At 45.2% G+C, this 21,301-nt stretch overlaps 9 protein-coding genes across 9 annotated transcripts; 5 read left to right on the forward strand and 4 right to left on the reverse strand.

The window, feature by feature from the left end:
* Positions 1 to 609: 609 nt before the first annotated feature.
* Positions 610 to 1,862, reverse strand: SERLADRAFT_457290 (uncharacterized protein; the record flags this gene model as incomplete). Its single annotated transcript, XM_007313670.1, has 5 exons — positions 610 to 775; positions 848 to 1,160; positions 1,221 to 1,297; positions 1,392 to 1,639; positions 1,697 to 1,862. 3 exons carry the CDS (start codon positions 1,403 to 1,405, stop codon positions 886 to 888), a joined length of 366 nt encoding a protein of 121 aa, XP_007313732.1.
* Positions 1,863 to 1,995: 133 nt separating this feature from the next.
* On the forward strand, positions 1,996 to 5,369 carry SERLADRAFT_457293 (glycoside hydrolase family 27 protein; the record flags this gene model as incomplete). The annotated part of the gene is made up of 22 exons (XM_007313671.1): positions 1,996 to 2,246; positions 2,314 to 2,961; positions 3,013 to 3,027; positions 3,081 to 3,097; positions 3,161 to 3,223; positions 3,281 to 3,359; positions 3,412 to 3,469; positions 3,528 to 3,540; positions 3,594 to 3,697; positions 3,757 to 3,773; positions 3,826 to 3,864; positions 3,919 to 4,004; positions 4,060 to 4,073; positions 4,135 to 4,165; positions 4,221 to 4,273; positions 4,329 to 4,383; positions 4,433 to 4,440; positions 4,495 to 4,582; positions 4,647 to 4,760; positions 4,817 to 4,894; positions 4,950 to 5,036; positions 5,101 to 5,369. The coding sequence occupies 21 exons, from the start codon at positions 2,826 to 2,828 to the stop codon at positions 5,284 to 5,286; spliced, it is 1,341 nt and encodes a 446-aa protein (XP_007313733.1).
* Positions 5,370 to 5,630: 261 nt separating this feature from the next.
* Positions 5,631 to 8,706, forward strand: SERLADRAFT_457299 (glycoside hydrolase family 27 protein; the record flags this gene model as incomplete). Its single annotated transcript, XM_007313672.1, has 24 exons — positions 5,631 to 5,718; positions 5,798 to 5,913; positions 5,994 to 6,131; positions 6,199 to 6,213; positions 6,269 to 6,285; positions 6,343 to 6,405; positions 6,455 to 6,533; positions 6,601 to 6,661; positions 6,733 to 6,745; positions 6,820 to 6,881; positions 6,933 to 6,974; positions 7,040 to 7,056; positions 7,115 to 7,153; positions 7,209 to 7,297; positions 7,351 to 7,395; positions 7,452 to 7,467; positions 7,519 to 7,555; positions 7,605 to 7,659; positions 7,712 to 7,719; positions 7,767 to 7,854; positions 7,903 to 8,016; positions 8,074 to 8,151; positions 8,217 to 8,303; positions 8,356 to 8,706. The coding sequence occupies 23 exons, from the start codon at positions 5,814 to 5,816 to the stop codon at positions 8,533 to 8,535; spliced, it is 1,443 nt and encodes a 480-aa protein (XP_007313734.1).
* A 1,094-nt stretch (positions 8,707 to 9,800) lies between these two features.
* On the forward strand, positions 9,801 to 11,035 carry SERLADRAFT_354072 (uncharacterized protein; the record flags this gene model as incomplete). The annotated part of the gene is made up of 10 exons (XM_007313673.1): positions 9,801 to 9,843; positions 9,898 to 10,068; positions 10,122 to 10,137; positions 10,203 to 10,282; positions 10,338 to 10,351; positions 10,402 to 10,507; positions 10,563 to 10,592; positions 10,651 to 10,685; positions 10,743 to 10,819; positions 10,876 to 11,035. 9 exons carry the CDS (start codon positions 9,974 to 9,976, stop codon positions 10,903 to 10,905), a joined length of 483 nt encoding a protein of 160 aa, XP_007313735.1.
* A 2,869-nt stretch (positions 11,036 to 13,904) lies between these two features.
* SERLADRAFT_457303 (uncharacterized protein) lies at positions 13,905 to 14,306 on the forward strand (the record flags this gene model as incomplete). The annotated part of the gene is made up of 2 exons (XM_007313674.1): positions 13,905 to 14,145; positions 14,196 to 14,306. Coding segments are annotated over 2 exons (327 nt in total), but the record flags the coding sequence as incomplete, so codon positions are not given.
* A 511-nt stretch (positions 14,307 to 14,817) lies between these two features.
* Positions 14,818 to 15,770, reverse strand: SERLADRAFT_457305 (uncharacterized protein; the record flags this gene model as incomplete). The annotated part of the gene is given in 2 exon segments (XM_007313675.1): positions 14,818 to 15,118; positions 15,132 to 15,770. The coding sequence occupies 1 exon segment, from the start codon at positions 15,661 to 15,663 to the stop codon at positions 15,208 to 15,210; it is 456 nt and encodes a 151-aa protein (XP_007313737.1).
* A 442-nt stretch (positions 15,771 to 16,212) lies between these two features.
* On the reverse strand, positions 16,213 to 17,301 carry SERLADRAFT_457306 (uncharacterized protein; the record flags this gene model as incomplete). Its single annotated transcript, XM_007313676.1, has 3 exons — positions 16,213 to 16,591; positions 16,648 to 16,700; positions 16,830 to 17,301. Coding segments are annotated over 3 exons (816 nt in total), but the record flags the coding sequence as incomplete, so codon positions are not given.
* A 1,027-nt stretch (positions 17,302 to 18,328) lies between these two features.
* SERLADRAFT_359510 (uncharacterized protein) lies at positions 18,329 to 19,253 on the forward strand (the record flags this gene model as incomplete). Its single annotated transcript, XM_007313677.1, has 8 exons — positions 18,329 to 18,450; positions 18,503 to 18,518; positions 18,577 to 18,656; positions 18,719 to 18,732; positions 18,787 to 18,892; positions 18,956 to 18,985; positions 19,036 to 19,070; positions 19,129 to 19,253. The coding sequence occupies 8 exons, from the start codon at positions 18,362 to 18,364 to the stop codon at positions 19,251 to 19,253; spliced, it is 495 nt and encodes a 164-aa protein (XP_007313739.1).
* Positions 19,254 to 19,564: 311 nt separating this feature from the next.
* SERLADRAFT_457309 (uncharacterized protein) lies at positions 19,565 to 21,156 on the reverse strand (the record flags this gene model as incomplete). The annotated part of the gene is made up of 7 exons (XM_007313678.1): positions 19,565 to 19,974; positions 20,026 to 20,136; positions 20,189 to 20,306; positions 20,356 to 20,530; positions 20,591 to 20,796; positions 20,852 to 20,874; positions 20,932 to 21,156. 7 exons carry the CDS (start codon positions 21,112 to 21,114, stop codon positions 19,618 to 19,620), a joined length of 1,173 nt encoding a protein of 390 aa, XP_007313740.1.
* Positions 21,157 to 21,301: the final 145 nt, after the last annotated feature.

Below are 21,301 nucleotides of genomic sequence, written 5' to 3' on the forward strand. Positions count from 1 at the left end.
TCTGGTATTAACCCTGTCCCCATGCACTTGCCATATACATGGGGCATCAATTGGTTCACGGTTCAAACCAACCAAACCAGGTTCAGTCCAGGTTCAGTCCAGTTCAAGCACTTAAAACTGTAGGTTCAGTTCAGGGTTCGGACCAGTGTCTGAGAACTGAACTGCTGCACCAAACTTTGGCATCCCTACTCATAATCATATTCCCCTGCTTCTTGTATGACTTGAAATTTATCAGCCTTGCTTGTTTGCATGCAAAGGAAGATGTAGGGCTTGGAGGTGCCCAGTTCCATAGCTATTTGGTTAATAAGTGAACAGTAGACTTGCTCAGTTGACAAAGGGAGCTAGGGCAAATTGGCAGGTCTGAGTCATCGCCACTCAAAGCTACTGATGTTCAAGCTAGAGATGCGCTTCTTCATCAACTCTGAAATAGCCTGCGTAAAATAGCACCCCATCCGAGCAGACGGTTAACAACAGTAAGCCTTAGCTTTTTGAGCTGATAGGGTCAGCACAGGTCAGTAAGGGAAGGACCACTATGGCACATAACTTAGAAAACCATGTGTGCGATATCTGTACGGGCACAAATATCCGACTATTCCAGGCTGAAAAATACAAGTCTACAGGGCTGAAAGAACACGTACGTACTGTAGATGACTCAGGTAATCGATGGTCGTATGTGTTTTGCATCATGTTGACGGCCCCTTCTGGTTGAGCTTGGGAACGATACAATTCACAATTCAGTCTAGAATTAACCAGGCCTTGGCGACAAACAACAAGGCTGGCCAAAAATTGTATACACAGCGTACAAATAGGTCATTTTAATATCAACACACAGTGAACAAGAACGTACATCTGAGACCACAAATAAACAAGCTATTTTCGGGTAACTCAGAAGCCTCGTCCGCGGCCTCTACCCCTTCCTCGACCACGTGCACGTTCGACTACACCTCTACCTCTCCCTCGTCCACGCGCATCGTCTTTCTTTCTACCCTTCGGTTTGGGCGCATCATCGACGAGCAGTGTGTCCAAGGGCAAAGCATCGGGGAGCACAAAGTACCGAATATTGTTACCCCGAATCGACAACGAATCGAGTGATGTTGGATCACGATTACGAGTGGTCATTTTGACAGTTTTCAGATGAGTGTTCATCTGCATATCTACTCCTGTAAGAGATTAAAATTTATCAAGTGTCCTGAGCTAGACGATGAGCATATATTACGTACCAGTGATAGTCCCATGCACTACCGAACCATTTTTCAACTCGATCGTCACTGTCTCATTATTCAATTTCATCAAAAATCTAAAAAGCGGACTATCAGCGAATGCCTTACAAAAATTGCAGCGAAGGTATGAATCTTGGAGATCAAAGCCAAAAAATACATATGGTTAATCACCTCACGAGCTTCATCTTGGAAAGTTGAGCAGTGGTTTAGAGATAATGTGGCCTGTCGATGTGGTGAGGAAGGCGTGCTGCGGAGTTTCAAATTTAAAGTGGCTGCGAAAATAGAGATCGCAACTTGGTTGATACACAAACTTGCTTGTAGTTGGTTAGCCATCAAGTATATCTAAACCACCGAATATAGGCAAGAAGCTGAGGCTTGCAGTCTCCTTCGTGCATGAATGGTAGTACAAGTGAAACAATCTACTGCGACGAAGGCTTCATGCTCAGCTCAGTGATATAAGACCAATCGAAACTTACCACAGTCCCACTAGACCGAGACTCACAAAATGACATTGTATATTTCGAGGCCAAATGTAGACATGCAAGTAGATGCCAGGAAAGTTACTCTCTTCGAGGAAGTTTATATCGCACATCGGTTCTGACTTGTGACATGATTATCAGGTGGTTTTCTTGATTTGAAACCGTGCGATCTCAATTTTGTAATCCACTGAATTTTTAGCCAATGTAGAGCAACAAGGAAAGTATCTAGCGGCAGAGACCGGCTGTGATCACATGACAGCATCTATTCAGAAGTTGTTCACATGAGCTTGTCCCCTGACTCATCGAAGACCAGTGTCTCCCACTCATGGCAGTAACTTCCGTCATCCTCACTTCTTCCTTCCATGAGGCCTTTGCTGTTCTAGTTCACTTATCCCCATCATGACCAAGCTACCATCAAGGTCCCACTCGTAGACCACCACTCACAGAACCAGCGTCCGTAATCGCTACGATTCCCGACGGCGTCGCAAGCGGTCGTGGTCAAGCAATAGGAGCACCGGGGAAGTCTTGCGAGACTTCACTTCATCGGGTAAGCTCCCCAAGCTAAAAGCACTCGGCCCTCAGAAAAGAGGGGCTTACAACGCGTGTCACATCAGATGGTGCGAGCACTGTTAACGGAGCTATTCTTGTGCAGCCCCTGGGTAGTACCTTTTAGTCAAATATATTCATCACTTTTGTCTCCAGCCGCGGATATGGTTCCTTCTTTGATCTGTCCTCTCATCGGTCTCAATGTCTAGCCCCACGTCTTCCCTCCGCCTCCCAACACTTGGAAGCGCTTTGGGCGTTTGATTCACTGCATCTGACCACTGCATCTGTGATGTCTGGCCAGTAATGGGAATTATCGAGCTAGTCCATATGCACAATATTGATCCTTTTGATGTTCACTTCCAAATGGACAAATATTAACTGCACGAATACTTGAACACGATGGAGATCCGTTCGGGCTTTACTCGGGAGAGCGTTGAGAACTTGTAGTCGAGAGGTCTCAGACCCTAAGGGTGACACTAAGATATTAAGACAGCTATTGGTCACGAGCATTCATCTCGAATCATAAGGCGGACCGCCTCCCGTGCTCCAGGCCTTATAAAGAAGAAAGGTGACTCCGGAAATGTTCATGCTCTCAGAAGCATTCACCATGACACGGTCAACAAGAAATCTTCATACTGCCATCAGTATCTTAGCCTATGCTGCACTCTATCCCAACACCGTAAAAGCTTTCGACAATGGAGTTGGAAGGCTACCTGGTAAGCTTGTGGTTCGACTGCTATCTTAACAGACATTGATATTTCGTCCAGCGATGGGTTTCAATGGCGAGTAATGCAAATTGTGTAACATGAATTGGCTAAATCGCACTATTCGGCAGCCTGGAATGCATACGCTGTAAGTGATAATGACAATGTTGCCGTTGACACGGCCCAGACTTGACCCTTCACTGATTTCTAGTGCAATGTCAATGAGTCGCTCATAGTCCAAACCGCGCAGGATATGCAGAAGTTGGGTCTCCAGGTCTCTTTTTCTTAACAATGACTCCTACTGCGTTCTTAGAGCTTTCTTAATTATTAGGACGTAGGGTATACTCAAATCAACTTGGACGATTGCTGGGCTTTAAGGAATCGCAGTTCAACTGGTGAAATCCAATCCGGTAGGTTTCCTTACGAGCCCCGTTATCGAATATTCTTACCTTGGGCTTGCAGATCCTACCCGATTCCCTGACATGACCAACCTGACAAGCACCCTTCATGATATGGGCTAGTACGTATGATATTAAAACAAGACACATATCGCAACTCATGCTTGATTTGTCATGTAGCAAAGCTGGTATCGTGAGTGACCATGAACTATTTATACGGGGAAAATACTCACCTTTATCACGAAGTATTCCGATTCTGGCTGGTTTACATGCGCTGGCTTCGCAGGATCGTTCGAGCACGAAGAACAGGATGCCCTCACGTTCCAGTCTTGGGGATTTGATTTCCTCAAGTATGTACAATGTTTTTTTACGTTCTATATTGGTCATTGATAGCTCTTTCCATGAAAAGATATGATAATTGCGCAAGTGAGTTAATGTGCCCAATTTAATCCCTGATCTATATTTAATCTACGTCTAGTTCCATTCGACGATGTCATTCGCGAGGGTATGGTTGGCAGTAAGTGTGCAAAGGCTCATATATAGCCCCAAATATCATTTGACTGTGTCGCAGAATATCAGCGTATGTCAGATGCACTTGTTGTAGTGTCACAGCAAACAGGGACCGACTTCGTCTTTTCTCTGTGTCAGTGGGGTTGGGTGAGCTTGTCTCGTTATAATTCTTGATTCTCAAGCTGACTCAGGAATTGAACAGAATCAAGTTTGGCTGTACGTTGTAATTTTATAAAGACAATCTTAATATTTTCTGTTGATCTCACGATTTTCCAAGCTGGGGAGCATCACTATCTCATAGTTGGAGAGTGAGTTGACTGTTTTATGTTCCATCTGGACTAACACGAACGATAAAATCATTAGATTGATGGAGATATTGAAGCTAACTGGGATTCCCTTGCGAGCATCATTAACACGTTTGTGTCTTTTTCATTCTACAGGTTTGTTCGATCTGGTCTGACCCGCTTTCAGAGTGTCATTCATTACTCAAGCGACCAATTTCTACGGACGCAATGATCTCGATATGGTACGTCCTATACTAACGCTTAATATTCATATGCTAATAGGCTTCACAGCTTGAAATGTACGCTCTATAACAACTCATTCATTAACTCGATCGATGAATGGCATGTCATAGTGGCAATGGTAACCTCACATATGATGAATCCAAGACTCATTTCACTGCTTGGGCATTGGTCAAAGCACCTTTGCTTATTGGTACTGACGTGCGTCCCGCTTTTTGTCACATTATCCTGCTTTTTCATTGAACAGAAACTCTCATATCCCTAGGTGGCCACCCTCACCCAACAAAACGTCGAAATATTGAGCAACCAGGAGATTATTGCCATCAATCAAGACTCTGTTTACGGCACTAGTATCTCACCCTTCCGCTGGGGTATAAATGTTTGTCCCTCGTCACTATGATTGTCTTAGTACTGGTGGTAAAGACCTACCCTCAGGCCGATTTTACTTTTAATACCACTTTCCCCGCTCAGTACTGGAGTGGCCCCAGTGAAAATGGTACTGTGTTCATGTTGGTTAGTACCACCTCTGGGATTTCCGTTGGCTAGTGTGACTCATCAAATTTCACAGATAAACACTCTTTCCGAGCCGGCTGATATGTTCTTCAACTTGACCGAATCTCCGTGGACCCGTGCTGGTATCCAATACTCCGTCAGGGTAAGGGCTCTTTTCATGCTGCAGAATAACGTCAGCCAGCTGACCGTAAATTCTAATTTCGTAGGACCTGTGGACCCACACCGACAATGGTACTGCTGTACGCAATTTCACTGCCTACGAGGTGCCTTCACATGGTGTTGTAGCCTTGCTAATGCAGCAGGATGGCCCCGAACCCCCTGGTCTTATGCCATTGTGTGCTGGTGAGGCAGAGAGCCAATGTACTGCCGAAAATGGCACATCTGTTGGTTGAAACCCTGTAAATTTTGTCTTGATTGTATTCTATTAAACCGAGCTACGTTATTGTGAGACACGCATCTCACAGTTGAGTCACGAGCCAAGGAGGGAAGATGTGTTATGTGCATACGATTCGTTCTACCAATTGTGTTTCATGCATATGCATGACACGACGATTTGAGAGAGCGTGCGATTTACTTCCACCAACTGGCAGTCATGTGAATCTGTTAGTCCCGCCTTTGTATTGCTTATGACATCCTTGGGGCCTTGCAACACACGCGCTTCGTCACGGTACTCTCTGGTACTCCACTGCACTACGACGGCGTAAATCGACAGTTGACAGTGCCAGTGAACGTAGAGGTTCATTTCCATCCACCACCACCTTTAACCCCTTTGGTTCTGCGGCCATACCCATTTCAGAGCTACGCCATCTGATTGCTATCGGAAAAGTCAGGAGCTGGTTATTTCTGTCAAGTATTCAGACCACGATGGCTGACGTTCAATTTTGTCATCTTCAACCTGGGTAGATAGCTGCAAGTCAAGATGCGCGCAGGTCACGATGTTGCCGATCGCAAAACGCCACCTGAACCTGCATATGCAGCTTCTAGATCAACAGTTGGACTCCCTCTGCCAATCATTAATAGTACGTCTGACCCATTACGGTCCAGTGGGATGTTGCAAGTGATGAAGAGTCGCCCAGCTAACTCTTTTCCTTGTAACAAGATCATCCATCTTTCAAGCGGACCATGTCCCTAACTGTAACAGCTCTCTCCGTGTGGCTGGCGGCTCTCTTGGCACTCTATCTATTGGACAATCCTAAACCTGTTCAGCCTTTGAGGGAGGGAGTAGCTCGCTTACCTGGTCAGTTTTCTACAAAGTCAATAAATGATTCAGATGATTTTCAACTTTAGCTGGCTTTGCTCTCTAGTTATGGGGTACAATAGTGAGTGATTATGCTACTCCGACACTCCATTCTTGTTCACGTCCTACCTTTGTAGCTTGGAATGCATATTATGTCAGCTCGGAATATCCAGGTTCCGTTTTGTAGAGTATTGATATTGTTTTGACCCAGTGTGATATCGACGAAGCACTTATCCTTAAAACTGCTAATCTCATGAAGTCGCTTGGACTAGCCGTGAGTCATCAACCTCCTTTATCTTAACAGTCTTCGGGACTCCTGATAGGATGCTGGTTACGATCATGTAAACATTGATGACTGCTACTCGGAAAAGACTCGTAGTGCATCCGGAGACATCGTCGCAAGTAAGTGATTGCAATGTATTTGGCGGTTATTCATAGTTTATGGAGCTCTTCTGTCCCTCTCAAACAGACAAAGACCGCTTCCCTAGTGGCATGAATAATCTTACGGACCAGATTCACGCTCTTGGATTGTGAGCTCCTTAAACTATCTCAACACATATTTTGCCTCGTGCTGATGTTCGGTTGCGTATCGTAATTTTAGTAAAGCAGGCATCGTATGTATTTGATACGCAGGGATATTATTGGTTTCTCACTTCTCACTTTCCCCTCTGCATTAAAATGTGATTAGTATAGCGACTCAGGGTGGTTTACCTGCCAACTTTACCCTGGCTCTTATTCAAACGAGGCCCGGTTTGTACTTTTTTGCATATATGTAAGACCATATACTTATCAATTTTGTAGGGACGCCAAATTATTTCAAGATTGGGGATTTGACTATTTGAAGTGCGTTCTTACATTTTGTTGCATCGATATATCAAGTATATCTGATGATGATAATGATCATTTAGATATGACAATTGTGCTGGTCAGTGTAGTTGCCAATTGTATTGATATAGGCTAAACCCACGCCTATCGCGCTGTAGTACCTTTTGACAACATCACCCGACAGAACATCATAGGGCGTAGGTAGCTCTATAACTCAGTTGTGTACTCGGTCTCACCGTAAATGTCTGCTAGGTTACGAGCCGATGACTACAGCGATTAGTGACCTTGCCCAAATGTCCGGCAAGCCTCCTCTGGCACTATCTTTATGTCAATGGGGCCGAGTAAGTGGTTGCCCTATTCGGGTTTGCATTCCACCACTGAACACATAACGCAGGAACAACCTTGGTTGTGGGCTCGTAAATTCGGACAAAGCTGGCGGGTGTGTGGGTTAATTCCGGGACATATTTAACATTTTCATGTTTTTTTTATCAACAGACTACTGACGATATAGGCGAGTAACAATTTACGCGGGCGATGTACGATGTTCATTTATTTTGTACAGAATCAACATGGGATTCTATTGCTAGCATCATCAATCAGTGAGTGTTCGTTAAGTATCGCTATTTATAAAATTTATGGGCTGGATAGAAACTCGTTTATTACATGGGCCAGCGACTTTTATGGACATAACGACATGGATATTGTGAGTTTGATTTCTCATTATAATGTCCATAATACTGATGTCTCTTTCACAGCTTGAAGTGTGCGTCGTCATGCTTTCCCTTTGCAGTGTAAATAATCTATCTACAGGGGAAATGGCGCCCTTACGTATGAGGAGACCAAGTCTCATTTCACGGCCTGGGCGATGATGAAATCTCCGCTCCTCATCGGAACTGATGTAAATAGCTTGATCGTTCTAGAGAGATCATGACTAATTTCGTTCCAGCTTTCGAGTGCTACGAAAGATACACTTGAAATTCTTACTAATCCTGAAATCATAGCCATTAACCAAGACCCCGTTGTTGGTACTAGTATTTCTCCATTTAGATGGGGCACAAATGTACGCTTCACAATTCACAACCTTTTCGGATCAAACCGCTGTAATGTGTCTGCATAGTCCGACTGGGTGAGTAATAAGACTCATCCCGCTCAATACTGGAGTGGTGAGAGCCAAAACGGCACAGTTTTCATGCTTGTGGGCGTTATTTCTTATTGTACTACCCAGTCTTGTTATTGACATCTTTGACATCTTTCAATCAGTTGAATACTTTAGACGAGTCATCGACGTTGTTCTTTAACCTAACGGAATCTCCATGGATTCGCGCAGGCAGGCAGTACTCTGTCCGAGTAAGACATTCTAGCATGAAGCAGCCACTCTTACCTGATAAACCACATCCAGGACCTATGGACTCATACCGACAATGGTACAGCCATCCGCAACTTCACGGCTCACGACGTTGCTCCGCATGGCGTTGTAGCTTTGCTGCTGAAGGATGCCGGGGATGAGCCTAAGGGCTTGTGGCCACCCTGTGCTGTCTGGGAATGGTGTATGAATGAGAACGGGACGAGGATTGATTAAGAACGAGCTCTCCCCTTAAATCTTTCGGACTGGCCACGCGAGACTAAGCATGGATGAGGATCTTGAAGTGAATGCTTTTTCGCCTGTTGTAATACTACTAGTAACAATGTATTGTTCGTGTCCTTCATCTTCTTGTACTTTTTAGACAATTATAGCACCGTTTTTCGTGCACAAACATCCGCTGGCCTCCTATCTATATTCTTTTGATGGCGGCTTTATGGGAATGTTCACGTATGCTACTCGTATGCTGCTCAAATTGCAGATGCGGTGGCAAATCCGCGGCTCGGACATTTTCGCGAGCGTGCCTGGTGTGTTGATAGCACATTGTGTAACTTGTGCTCGTACTTACTACCGCGGGTCAAAACTTTCACAGCCAAGATTGATGGTACAGCAGCATTTCTGCCCGCTCAAACGTGCACGAAGCTTTATGCCAGTAGAAGTCCGCGCGAACGCATCAGCGGTCAAGGCAGTCCGGTAGGTGAAAGAATAGTCTCCCTTGCTGACCTAATTCAATATATTGATGATAGTCGATCGATATCTTGTAAATAAGGTGAAAGAACACGCTCAGTAGTAGTCATTTGACTCAAGGGTCATTGAAAGGTTATTAGCTACCATGATTGCCCTGAGTGGTTTGCACTGACCGCATATTCTTTGCTACGCCCAGTCTACTTATATTGAGGTAAGCTCTGTCGTCCTCTCGCTTCGAACACGAGATAACTAGAGCATAAGGACACTTTATTGGTTGTCAGGCCTAGTAGTGATGACGAATCCCGCATTGAATAGGTTATCATCAAACTGTTATCTGCAGCTGGCGGGCGCAGCGGCTGCTAGTGTGCTTTCACTAGTCGCTGGTTATGCTCTTGGATCAACAGTGTCTTCGGATTTGTCTCATTCTCCAAGTAAGCACATCTTAATGTATTAAGAGTGTGCTTCAGAGAATGTGACGTAGTATCAACTTTCTCTCAGTCACCCACATATAGTATGCATGTCCTGACCATAGAATAAAAGGCACAATACTTACACAGCCCTTTCACGCATATGCGTCGCCAATCGCACAAACAACCAACTTCTAGCTAAAGCCTGAACAGATCCGCCGGTGATGCCAGTAATCCATTCTTACTACTCGTGGCCCAATATCTTTGGCAACGGTGGTATAGTATGACTGTCATCGATTGTGTAATGGGTGAGCCATCATTGCTTCGCCTTGCTCGATCATTATTCGAATCCATCATTCATATCCAGGTCGAGAATTGCGGGATAAACATGCGCCCTGTGTCATATGCTACCTCGTCATTTGGATTGGTCTTCGTAAGTCTTGTCGCCTGTAGTTCCACGAATAACTTTTCAAAAAATGTATATAAGAAAACGAGGCTTCCGGATCCTACTCATGACAATCATTCAGTATCCACATATATTCTAATAACTCGCCAATTTTACCATGTTCACCAACCTCAAGGCCGTCGCCCTCGTCGCCGCTGTTACCGTTATTAGCGGTGTCAATGCTGAGTCGCACACCGTCACCTTTTCAAACAAGTAAGATCAATTTACTTTGTGCTTGGAATTCTTGTTGACAGGTCATCGTCTAGCTGTGGCTACGGTACCGTTAGTATTGCCTGCCACCTATTCGTGGTGCCGTTTTGGTCTAACATCTGGTGATACCCTGCTAGCCAACTTTGATCCAAAATGGAAATGTTCTATCCACTGGTGGAGCCTACACTAGCAACGGCCCTCTTACAGGTGCAATTGCGTTAGTACTTTTCTATAACACGTATATGATCCATAGTTGATTGTTTTTGTTGCAGTTACCTCCAGACTGGTTTGCATGCCTTTTGCTTTGGTTGGAACGAAGCTAATCCTACTCGACAGGTAACTGTGGTTTCAACGGTGACAGCTGCACGATGGTTGAGACTACCCTTGTGAACCCTACCTCTGCTGGAAGTGGCTCAAGCACTGATATCACCCTCATCGCTCCGTACGTAGTTTCGCTCTTACACGCTCTGACCAGCCTCATTTTTTATTCTATATAGCCACTCATTCTCTGTGACCACCGGCTTTGGGTAAGTATGGTCCGCAACTTGGAAATTATGAATCAGCTCACATAGTTTTCCCAACAAGGTACTACAATGGCTGTGACGGAGCCGGCAGTGACTGTTAGTGCTACATGTTTTCCTTTTACCCAGTTTTTGCTCAAATATTCCTATTCGCAGGCACCAGTGCCAGCTGCACCACTGCATTCCACGACCCTAGCCAAACCTACGTGCAGGTTGCTTGCCAAGTCGACAATGTGAGTTGTTAGTTGAATTGAGCATTTTTACTTTACTAAGGCCACCAATTGGACAGGTTGACCTTTCTATCACCTTCTGTTCCTAGTGGGTATTTGGTGAACCTTGCGTGGTTCTAGAGTTGTAGGTCAGGTTAGATTATATGTGATCAACTGTTTTCTAGTACCAATTTACTTGTATATATACCGCGGGCACACTAATATGACTGGGGCTCTTTTGTGAATTTCAAAATGTTCACGGTAGTCTGTCAGAGTCAAACAGGAAGCATGGGGTGACTTGAATGGATTTGATTAATGCGCTCCTATTGTGATTCAGAGGGACATCATGATATTCTGACAACATTCATAACCACATGAGATAGCGAGTGCGACAGATGTGACTCGTGTTTATATAAACGAGACGATAACTGACGATATCGCCTTCAAGTAGTTTAGCTGGGTTACACTAGACTGGTGGCCTATTATTTTTCTCAAAGTGCATTGATGCTGCCGCTCGTTGTCCCGATGCAGTGCTCAAAGGTGGATTACTGTGGTGAAACATTCCCTTACAAGTGGTATCGACGCCCGTGCAAAGGCCAATTTTATTTAACGGAATAAAGCGATAGGACCATCTGAATCTGGTCCCCAGTCGACCAAATTACGGATATGACTGTCGATACTGCATGATTCGTATCAAACGGAAACAAAAAATCTCAGTGCGGGTGTTTGAGCATTACTAGTACGGGATCATTGCGAAAACCGATGTGTTGCACGTTTGAGAATGACTAATGAAAAGTTGGATTCCCCCGTGTCACAAAACAAGGAAATTCCGGCCTGGATTGAAACAAGTTGCCGTAAGTGTTGTAACTGGGTCCGTGTCAATAGAGTTTCGTAGTAAGTAATAACTTCTGAGTTAGGCTGCAGTATTATCGAACTTGAAGCTTGAAGTGTGGCATTATAATGGAGTTCACGATGTGACCATACGGCGTAATAGATATTCCATTGCAGCTTTGTGTAATGTATTTATCCGGGTAGCGCAAAGTGCATTTTCGGCCTTTCAATCTCGCACCTCCATCATGATTCTCCTTCAAGTTACACCGCTAATCCGGTCCAACCTCTCCGAAAGGGAAAACGAGCACAACCTCTTGCAAAGGTCTGCGGAGCTATTTGTAAGACATGTTTTGTCGACATATAACCTACAACAGTAAAATAGGTATTAATAATGCATCCCACGCAGTAGTACAGAAGGGTTGCATAAGGCCTTTGTGTAGTGATCCAAGTATGTTGACAGGCATAGTTGGTCCGTTTGTTTTACTAGTACGGTATCCACAATGTTATATTAACACCTTGTGAATGTCTCAGTAGTGTCTTGTGGGCCTCTGTAGTAACACGCAAAAAAGCACTTGTATTTGACATGTGGACAGATTTCCTGACAGCTTCATCATAATTGATAATTTGTACTACAGCATGCCACAGTATTATTGTACCATACGACAGAAAATAAATGAATGCATGAACAAATGGATATACCAGGAAAGCAATTCTAGCCTAGTGAGAGCGGTCTCCATCAGACCAGGTGGAATAAGTGCTTTCTTTGGTCGGTGCAGTAAGATCTTGCTGTTTTTGAATACTTGCCCATAGCTAGAACAAAGTACAAGTAGCGCAACATGTCATCAGTTGAATTGCGACAGTAAAGACAATCAACCTGCCATTGGGAAAGAAAATTGGTGAGGTGCGAGTTCTGGCTGGGAAGCAAAGAAAATAATTATAAGACAATTAAACTCAGACTTATTAAGCAAACCATTTAAGCTCCATGTCTCCGCAAACACAATAGAGCTGGGCAAAGCTGTGGTCTATCTAGGTCTTCGTCCTTTTGTGTACTTGCCTTGTCCTCATTACAGATAATGTACTATGACTTTTTTGATAAGTTTGTAAATCTATTGGGACATGAGATGTGCTTGAATTGTGAAATGGTTTGATTGCTTTCCAGAATAGAATTACATTGTAGTCATACTCATAGTGAAGCTCTTATGGATGACCATGCATGGTCGGTACAATGATGAAAAAACATCTATAATAAACATTGAAGAGACGCCACTGGCTCAGCCATAAAAAAATCAATTCTATAAATATCTTAGAAACGGCTACTCTATACTTCCGATACGACCTTGGAATTTTTGCTATCCATAAACGACTCTGACACAACATTAGCCTCGTTCAAGGTGCGTTTCGTAAGGAAATTGAGGAGAGAGAAAAGGTGTCGTCAGCGTGGAAATAGCATGACGAAGCGACGGCAGTAAACTTACGCTTGAGCCGAGACTGTAAATCAATAATAAACCTATATGAAAAACGTCAGGAAACCTAGAGGTTGAGATTGAATCAAGCATGCTTCAAGTTATATAAAAGCTTGGAAAGCATACCTTGACACCTCATCCACCATGCCTCGTCATCAACCCACTGCTCGCCAGCAGCGTCTCGACGACCTCGACGACTCGCTCATCTACCTCCTTCAACGCCTCATCCGCCGCAATTCTCCGGTGGCGCAGATCGAAAGCCAAAATTCAGAGGGCGACGCATCACGTGACGCGTCACTTGCGAGTACTCCGTTATCTGTCGTACACTCAACCTCATTAATGTCAGGTAAATCCCTATGGATTAATTGATTAAATATTTTCTAGTGTTTAATGCCTGGTATTTAAATATCAGGTATATCACCTGATGAGGAACCAGCTGGGGTTGTACAAGTGCGCCCCAGGATACGTCATATTCAGATTCTACTTAGTGAATACATCCGTCTAAGCAGTGAAGTAGAAACCACAAGAGTTTTTACTACATACCCATCAGCACCACGTATTTCACAATTTCCTCTTATGGAGTGGTCACGTCATTACAACCAGACCCATTTTTTCCATGTTAATCGATGCCAACCAGAGACTTTTGATGCAATTCTGGCCAAGATCATCCATCATCCTATTTTTCATAATAAATCTAATACACCACAAACTCCTGTAGAACATCAACTCTCAATCTTTCTGAACCGCCTAGGCCATTATGGCAATGGATCTACGGCCGCTGACATTGCTGACTGGGCAGGTTACTCAGTCGGCAATGTAGTGAACAGCACCAAACACTATATGATTGCTATTCTCTCTTTGCATGATCAAGTTATTGGGCCAGCTAATCAGGAGGAAAAGGATGCAGCAAAAGCATGGGTAGAGCACCAGGTTTGTGCGGAGTGGAGAAATGGATGTTTAGCAGTTGATGGCACCAATTTTCGCCTCTTCCAAAAGCCAAGCCACTATGGGGAGACATTCTTTGACAGGAAATCAAACTACTCTCTGAATTCTCAGGTAAGTAACATTATTTTGGAATTATATGAATAACCTGATGGTTTCCCTAGATTACCATCCTCCCTCATAATCTCAAGATTGTGGACTATGGATTAGGGTACACGGGCAGCACTCATGACTCTTCTGCCTTCCAAGATACTCTGATGTCGCATGACCATGAAGCCTTTCTGGAAAAAGATGAATGGATGTGGGCCGACTCTGCATATCCTATTACACCATGGTGTGTTGCACCATTCAGGCACCAGGTCGTGGCCTCACTGTGAGGCAGTCTCAGTTCAACTACCAATTGTCACGCATTCGTATACAATGTGAACATGCCATTGGACTTCTCAAGATTCGATTCCAGTCTCTCAAAGAATTACGCATCCAGATTGACTCAGTAAACAAGATAGACTCTGTTATTATCTGGATCCGTTGTTGTATCATTCTGCACAACCTCATTATTGAACATGAAGGCAAGGAATCAGGGGTTATCATTCCTAGAGAATGGCAACAGGCAATCGAAGGAGAAGTGGATGATAATGGGGAGGAAATTGATGCAGATGTGGATGATTCAAATCAACAAGGTCCTTTACCCCAGAATCCAACTCAGACACTTCGTGAAAGGCTTTTTGATTCCCTCTTTAGTAGCGACTTATACTGATCTTATTTCATGTATGATACACTCAGACAATATTACAGTATGCATTGTTCATCAGTACATAACAACGTAACAGCATAACAACATATTCAAACGGAAGTAACATCACAACAGCGTCTAAAACGGCAGAAAAAAAAACATAAAAGTGGAAAAAATGAAACGGCAGAAAAAATGAAACGGCAGGGAAAAAATCATATACAGGCATATGAAAACACAGACAGCAGATAGTACATGAATCAAGGCAGTAATAAACAACGAAAACAAAATGTACTTCAGATCACAGTACGATCAGGCCCCATCCTCGTCCTCCACAATTCTATCGCCGTCTTCATTCCTGTCACCGTATAAATCGCCGTCTTCGTCAAACGAGTTGTGGGGGGGCATTGTGGGATTGGCGAAGTCAGTAGATTGGAGGACAGATGTCATGGTAGACATGAAGTCTTCACCTCCTCGCTTAGCATTTGGGATAGGCCGACAGTGAAGTCGGATGTTCCGAGTGCGTTGGAGGTGGGACCTGGAGCGGCGATGGAGCTGGAGCTGGAGCTGGCGTTGAAAGAAGGGCCAGATGCGGACAAATGGGGGGGGGGAGGTCCTCCAGTCAGGCTCATCCGGTAGCGAAGTTCCATTGTGCGTTGTTCGTGAACTGCCCGCTTCAATCGCATCTCCTCGACCCTCTCATTACTCCCTTGGGCGTTTTGTTCGCGCACCATCTGCAGCTTCGCTAGCTCAAAGAGCGCGGCTGTAAGTTCGGCCCTGGCATCCTTGGCCGTCTTCAAATTCTTGCCCTGTGCAAGCGTTGTTGAATGTGCGTATTTCGCCCGCTTCAGGTCAGCTTCAGCCTTGATTCCATCACTCTCTGCCTGGAGAACAGGCTCCATCAACGCCTTCAAGCGGTCGCCCTCGGATTCGCGCTTCTTGCCCTTCGTTTGCTTCGGCTCAGCCTTCTTCTTGGGCTCCGGATCCTCTAATTCAATGACGTCGCGGCTACGTTTTGCCCGGGTTGAAGTGGGAGTAGTGGGACGAGGCAGGTGAACGGGTCGAGCAGGTGAACGTCCGCGAGCAGGCGACTGCCCCCGACCCAAAGAACCCCCCCCACTGAGCTGGCGCTGATGGCCAGTAACCGAGATGGGGGGACGGGTGATAGAAGCGGGAGGAATGGGGGCGACAGACCGAACCGCAGGCTGGATAGTGAGGGGTCAGATGGGTTGAAGTCCAGGGAAGCCATATACGGGGTTGTGCTGGTGATTTGCCCGTAGCGCTGCTGGGGCTGCAGAGTAGGGGAGGGCAAGCTGGAGAGCGAAGGATTCGACCTAGATAGAATTTGCTGGGAGGGATTGCCGTACTGCGCATACACAGCCGCCTGCTGCTGCTGATACGGCGGCTGCTGCTGGTGCTGGTGCTGGTGCTGGTGCTGGTACGGCTGGTACAGCTGCTGCTGCTGCTGCTGCTGAGATGGCTGGTACGGCGCCTGGTGCTGCTGCTGCTGCTGCTGAGACGGCTGGTACGGCGCCTGGTGCTGAGACGGCTGGTACAGTGCCTGGTGCTGGGACGGCTGCTGCTGATAGCTGCTGCCGTCACCGCCATCCTGCTCGTGTTCGACCAAATCCCACCCGCCGCCCTGGAAATGTGAGTTCATGCCGCGCTGGAAAGCTTCATCATCACCCCTCATTGGAAACAGAACCGCCATAGCCTTCCCTGAGAGGTCCTGACCATGCGCTGATGTTGCCGGCTTCGCATCATACTTCGGCGATGCACGCCAGAAGGTGCTGAGGCGGTCCCACCACGGGAATTTAGCACGAACTCGTTCTTTTAAAATCAGCAATCAAATCTAAGTATAAAATAAAATAAAATAAAAAACTCACTGATCGGACTGTCGTACAGGGCATCGGACGGATCCCCCGCCACAAGGCCACTATTCGTGGATCCTAAATCCCGCAGATGGCTTCGATATGTCTTGCTGAGGCTGATAGTGTCGATGTAGTGTCAATAAATAATAAATAAACGGTGAAATAAATACCTGGCAAGACGATGCTGCACTGACTCACCAAATCGTTGGCGATAGTGATCAACCACGATACGCAAGTTCACATTGGAATCATTCTTGAAAACGTGTCTAGCGATCCTTCTATGTAAAGAGGCCTTTGTATGTTTAGTAGATCTTGAGGCATCCCGATTCTCTTCTTTGGCGACTGCAGTAGAATCTGAAAATAAAACATATCTACGTTTAGGATGTTTCTCAAGCCAGTCTACCAATCGATCTGTTCTTGGATTGGACCAATTAATCTGCGCAGGTTTGGGAATATTACCTTGGTTTTGAAGAGTCCGTAGTGATGCCGTTTGACAACTTGTATCGGTCGGAATGTAACGGCTCGGACTGTCAGCTGAGGGATTGTCAGAGGAGGTATCGTCGTCAGAGTTTTGTGAGGCCATTGGACTACGCGTAGCTTAGGAGGGGGGGGGGGGCAGGCCAAGGCATGGCAAACGGCCGTGTTTGCAGGAAGTAAGGTTGAAGCGCCGAATTCTATCGGAAGACTTGCCGTGTAGTTTATTTCTCGATTTATCTTGGATTTCTCAAAAAATATTATTCGGTGATTTCCAGGTATGAGCCTTCGGTTACTTGCCCCGCGTTCCATAACTGATGACGTGGCCAGCTTAAAGCCAGAGTTCCCGAACTTCAGGCTTAAGCGGTCCCTTACGAAACGCACCTTGAACGAGGCTATTGTACTAAGCTAGGCTTGAATTGTTTGGTAAACCTTTCACCAAGCGCTAATCGGGCTTATTACTGATATATGACCAACGTTTTTCGTCAAACATGACTGAAGCGTGAGTCAAATTTAGCGGTGTACCCCGCTCTCTCTAAATCAGTCCTAACGTAAGTGCCCGCGTGTTATGCGCAATATCCAAGGACTTAGGTAAAGCATCATTATTCAGTATCAAATACTCATCCATAGCTCACACTGGCAGGTTGCTATTATGCCTCGCAGCAGTTTCAAATTCCAGTAATCCCAAATTTGAAGTCAGTTAAACTGTCCTGAGACTAGATTGTAGGTCTGACCGACCGCGCTATACATAGCACTTTGTCATGGTCATGGTTTCTTAAATAAGGACTAGATTATGAAAGGTGTTACTACTAGGCCATCTCACAATGCGTCACGGTTAACACCATATGTATATTTGGGAGAACTAGTGCGAAACTCGATCAGCGAATTCCTTTTTTAGTTCAGCGATTACTCTAGAGATAACCATTTACTTTGTTTATACAATAACAATTTCAGGGGCCTTCGAAATTTATAACCATCAGTTCAAACGTGCAAGGGAAAAACAGGCAACTTTTTGGCAGCTTTTCGAATTTCTTCCGCGTATTCAAACATCACAGGCGCTCCGAATACCGGTAGTGGATCCTAGAGCGAATCGTATTGAAGGAAAAATTCCAAGAATGATGAAACGAGTCGCAGTAGAGAACCTGTCGTTTTTCGAGATATCATCGCCATCACACCTTGATAGGTTTAAAAGGCCAATACCTTCCAATACTACGTTTCGCCAACGGAGGCATCCTGCGCTTTTCACATCTGCAACATGTTCACTTACTTCAAGTTCCTTGTCATCGGTGCCGCTGCGCTCAGTAGTGTCCGCGCTGAGACACACACCATTACTTTCAACAATAAGCAAGTCTAATTTTTTCTTTTGTCGATGTTCTTGAATTAATATCTTCTTTAGATGTGGACATGGAACTGTGCGATGTTCAGACCGTAGATAAAGGTGTTAAACTAGCTAACTCTAATGTCCGATAGCCAACTTTAGTCCAGAACGGCAACATTTTGTCGACTGGGGGGGCATACACGTCGAACGGTCCCTTCGTGTCTGCAATCGCGTAAGTTCAACTCGTGGATCATATGTCCTATATTAATGTGACTTTGTTGTGGTGATTTTCAGCTACCTGCAAACAGGTTCGCAACATCTCAGAATTGGGTCTCCTTTTTAACAAAGAACCTTTTGATCAGGGTCGTGTGGGCTCAATGGTGAATCTTGTACTCTAATTGAGACCACTCTTCAAAACCCTACCACCCCTGGTAGCGGATCTAGCACGGACATAAGCTTGATTCCCCCGTGAGCCGCGAAGTCTTATTCTTAGTGTCCGATTATGGTATCTAATTTTTATTACTCACTTAGTCACTCGTTCTCGGTGACGTCTGGCTTTGGGTGAGGCGTTTGTAATGTCCTTCAGTAGACGTATTGACCTTCTCCATAAGGTATTACAATGGATGCGACGGAGCTGGAGCGGACTGTCAGTCTCTTCGATTGCTTTTCTTTTTACTTCCGACTAATTTTCGGTCCGCTATTAGGCAACAATGCAAACTGTCCAGATGCCTTCCATACCTCTGACCAAACCACAGTTCAAGTGGCCTGCCAAGTTGATAATGTGAGTTTTGCAGGGCGTTTTTGTCATTGTCTTGGTTTTGATTACTGATCCAACATGCAGGTGGATCTGTCCATCACATTCTGTGATTAATGAGTTTCTCCACTGACTGAAATAAGGTCGTACGTTATTTGAATGGATATTGTACGACATGCGAATATATGTGCGAGAAATGATAGTACTGGACCAGCGACTAACATTCGTTTCAAACCCCAAGCTCAGTGGGCGCCCACCCCTGGCATAGCAACCACCCGTTCACGAGTCAGCAGAGAACTGCCACTGAGAAGAGTCGATCACCTCTCGTAGACAGCGTTGCATATGGGACTCATAACAGTTAAGTAAAGAACGTAAATGTCGCATCTCTGATGAGAACGGTGCTCGTGTAGAAATTTTAGAGTGAATGTGTTATATTGATCTAACTTTTCAGTGATACCCAAGCTACCAGCATGCCAACAAGGGTCATAGAACCCCATTTTCTAAGTGATATCGGCCAACTTGAATCCATCTCTAAGGTTGTGAACATACGTCCCTGAGTGGTCGGTGAAGAAAGCTGTGAACCGTTGGTAGATGGAATGCGAGAGTCTATCATGGTGTCTCCAGGTTTGACAGAAGGGGACTGCATTCCAGGGTATGCATCTTCTGGAGGGAAAATCTCTGCCTGCGATACGCCTCCAAAGAAGTCGGTGATCAGGGCTTTGTCGAGTGTCCTGTGAAACAGATCGGCACGGACACCTGGGTGAGAGTGTATTTTACTCGGATCATACGATGCGAACTAACAAGAGTTTTAAGAGTATGGGTTACAATCAAGGGCGTAGAAACTCACTAAGTCGTGCATGGTTGTCTGACTGGTTTTGTTAATCCCTTCCATAAATTGAAGGATATAATGTGTATAACTATCGATGACAGCAACTCCAATGTCGTTGTCATTTTCATACTTTGGCGCAGATGGTAAGGTATATTGATATTGCGCAAGTTAATACACTCACGGAGTACGAGTTCTCGCCTATTTCGGATGATCCTGTAGCCAGAATATTGGGAGAGTAAAACTGAGAATACATGGTGTTTGCCTGACATGTGTCTATCATGAAAAAAATCTCATTGTATCTGCTTAACTGTAAGTCTTACGCTTGAGAGGCTCTATAGTGTAACACACCGCTTCTTTTGCCACATCTGTTCGAAAGCATCAGCGATGTCAAAAGCGCTAATTTCCTCATTGTCTTGGAACTTGAGGAACTCGTTGCCCCCATGGCCGGTCATGTAGACGAATATATTGGACCTATCGTCGGTTAGTAGTCGCTTGGAGCGTGGCACAGAGGCATCCATCCGACCTAGTGCAGGACTGTTTATTAATATTTTGAAGGCTGCTAAAAAAAACCAGCACGACGTACCAGTCAAGACCCGGATGAAGTTCTCGACGGTCACCTCGTATCCGCGGTAGTCGACTTCGATGTTGTCCCCATAAAGATCAAGATTTCTGCCCGAGTTGGCGTATACACTTCCAGGAAACTTATTGCGCGTATTGCAGGCTACGTCGTCCGCTAGCATTAGGATGATGTTTGAGTCGGGTATCCCAAGACGCTTCACGGTACGATACCTAACGAAGGATATGATGAAAACCCTGGCGAGCGACATATGAAAGAACACCTTACATGCCGAGAGCATTGGCCATATGCTTCAAAGGATCAGTTGTCTATATATCATGGTCCTTACATGCATCCAAATTACTTACTCGATAGTTGAACCAATACCGAGATGCACAGACCAAGACCGCCCAGTTATTCGTGTGCCCAGAGGTGCCATCGTGCCGACCAAAGAATTCGCGCACCTTACCATCTTGTGATGCATTTGTAGCTACTGTAGTGAGTATCCAGCTTGTGAGGCATAAGAATGAAAGGTATGTAGGAAAGAGCATTCAATTCGAAGGTGCTGGTCTGCAGTGGAAAGAACGGCACCTCATCCGGCATCTCGAAATCCACGACCAATAGGAACGGAGTTTGAATTACACTTGACTGGAACGTTGACGATGCAGGGTGAGCCGAACAGTCTTCGTCGTCGTGTTGCACAGCGAGCTCATCAGTATCATTGAATCATTAAAAAAG

The sequence above is a fragment of the Serpula lacrymans genome, assembly GCF_000218685.1.
Source record: "Serpula lacrymans var. lacrymans S7.9 unplaced genomic scaffold SERLAscaffold_2, whole genome shotgun sequence".
Classification (NCBI taxonomy): domain Eukaryota; kingdom Fungi; phylum Basidiomycota; class Agaricomycetes; order Boletales; family Serpulaceae; genus Serpula; species Serpula lacrymans.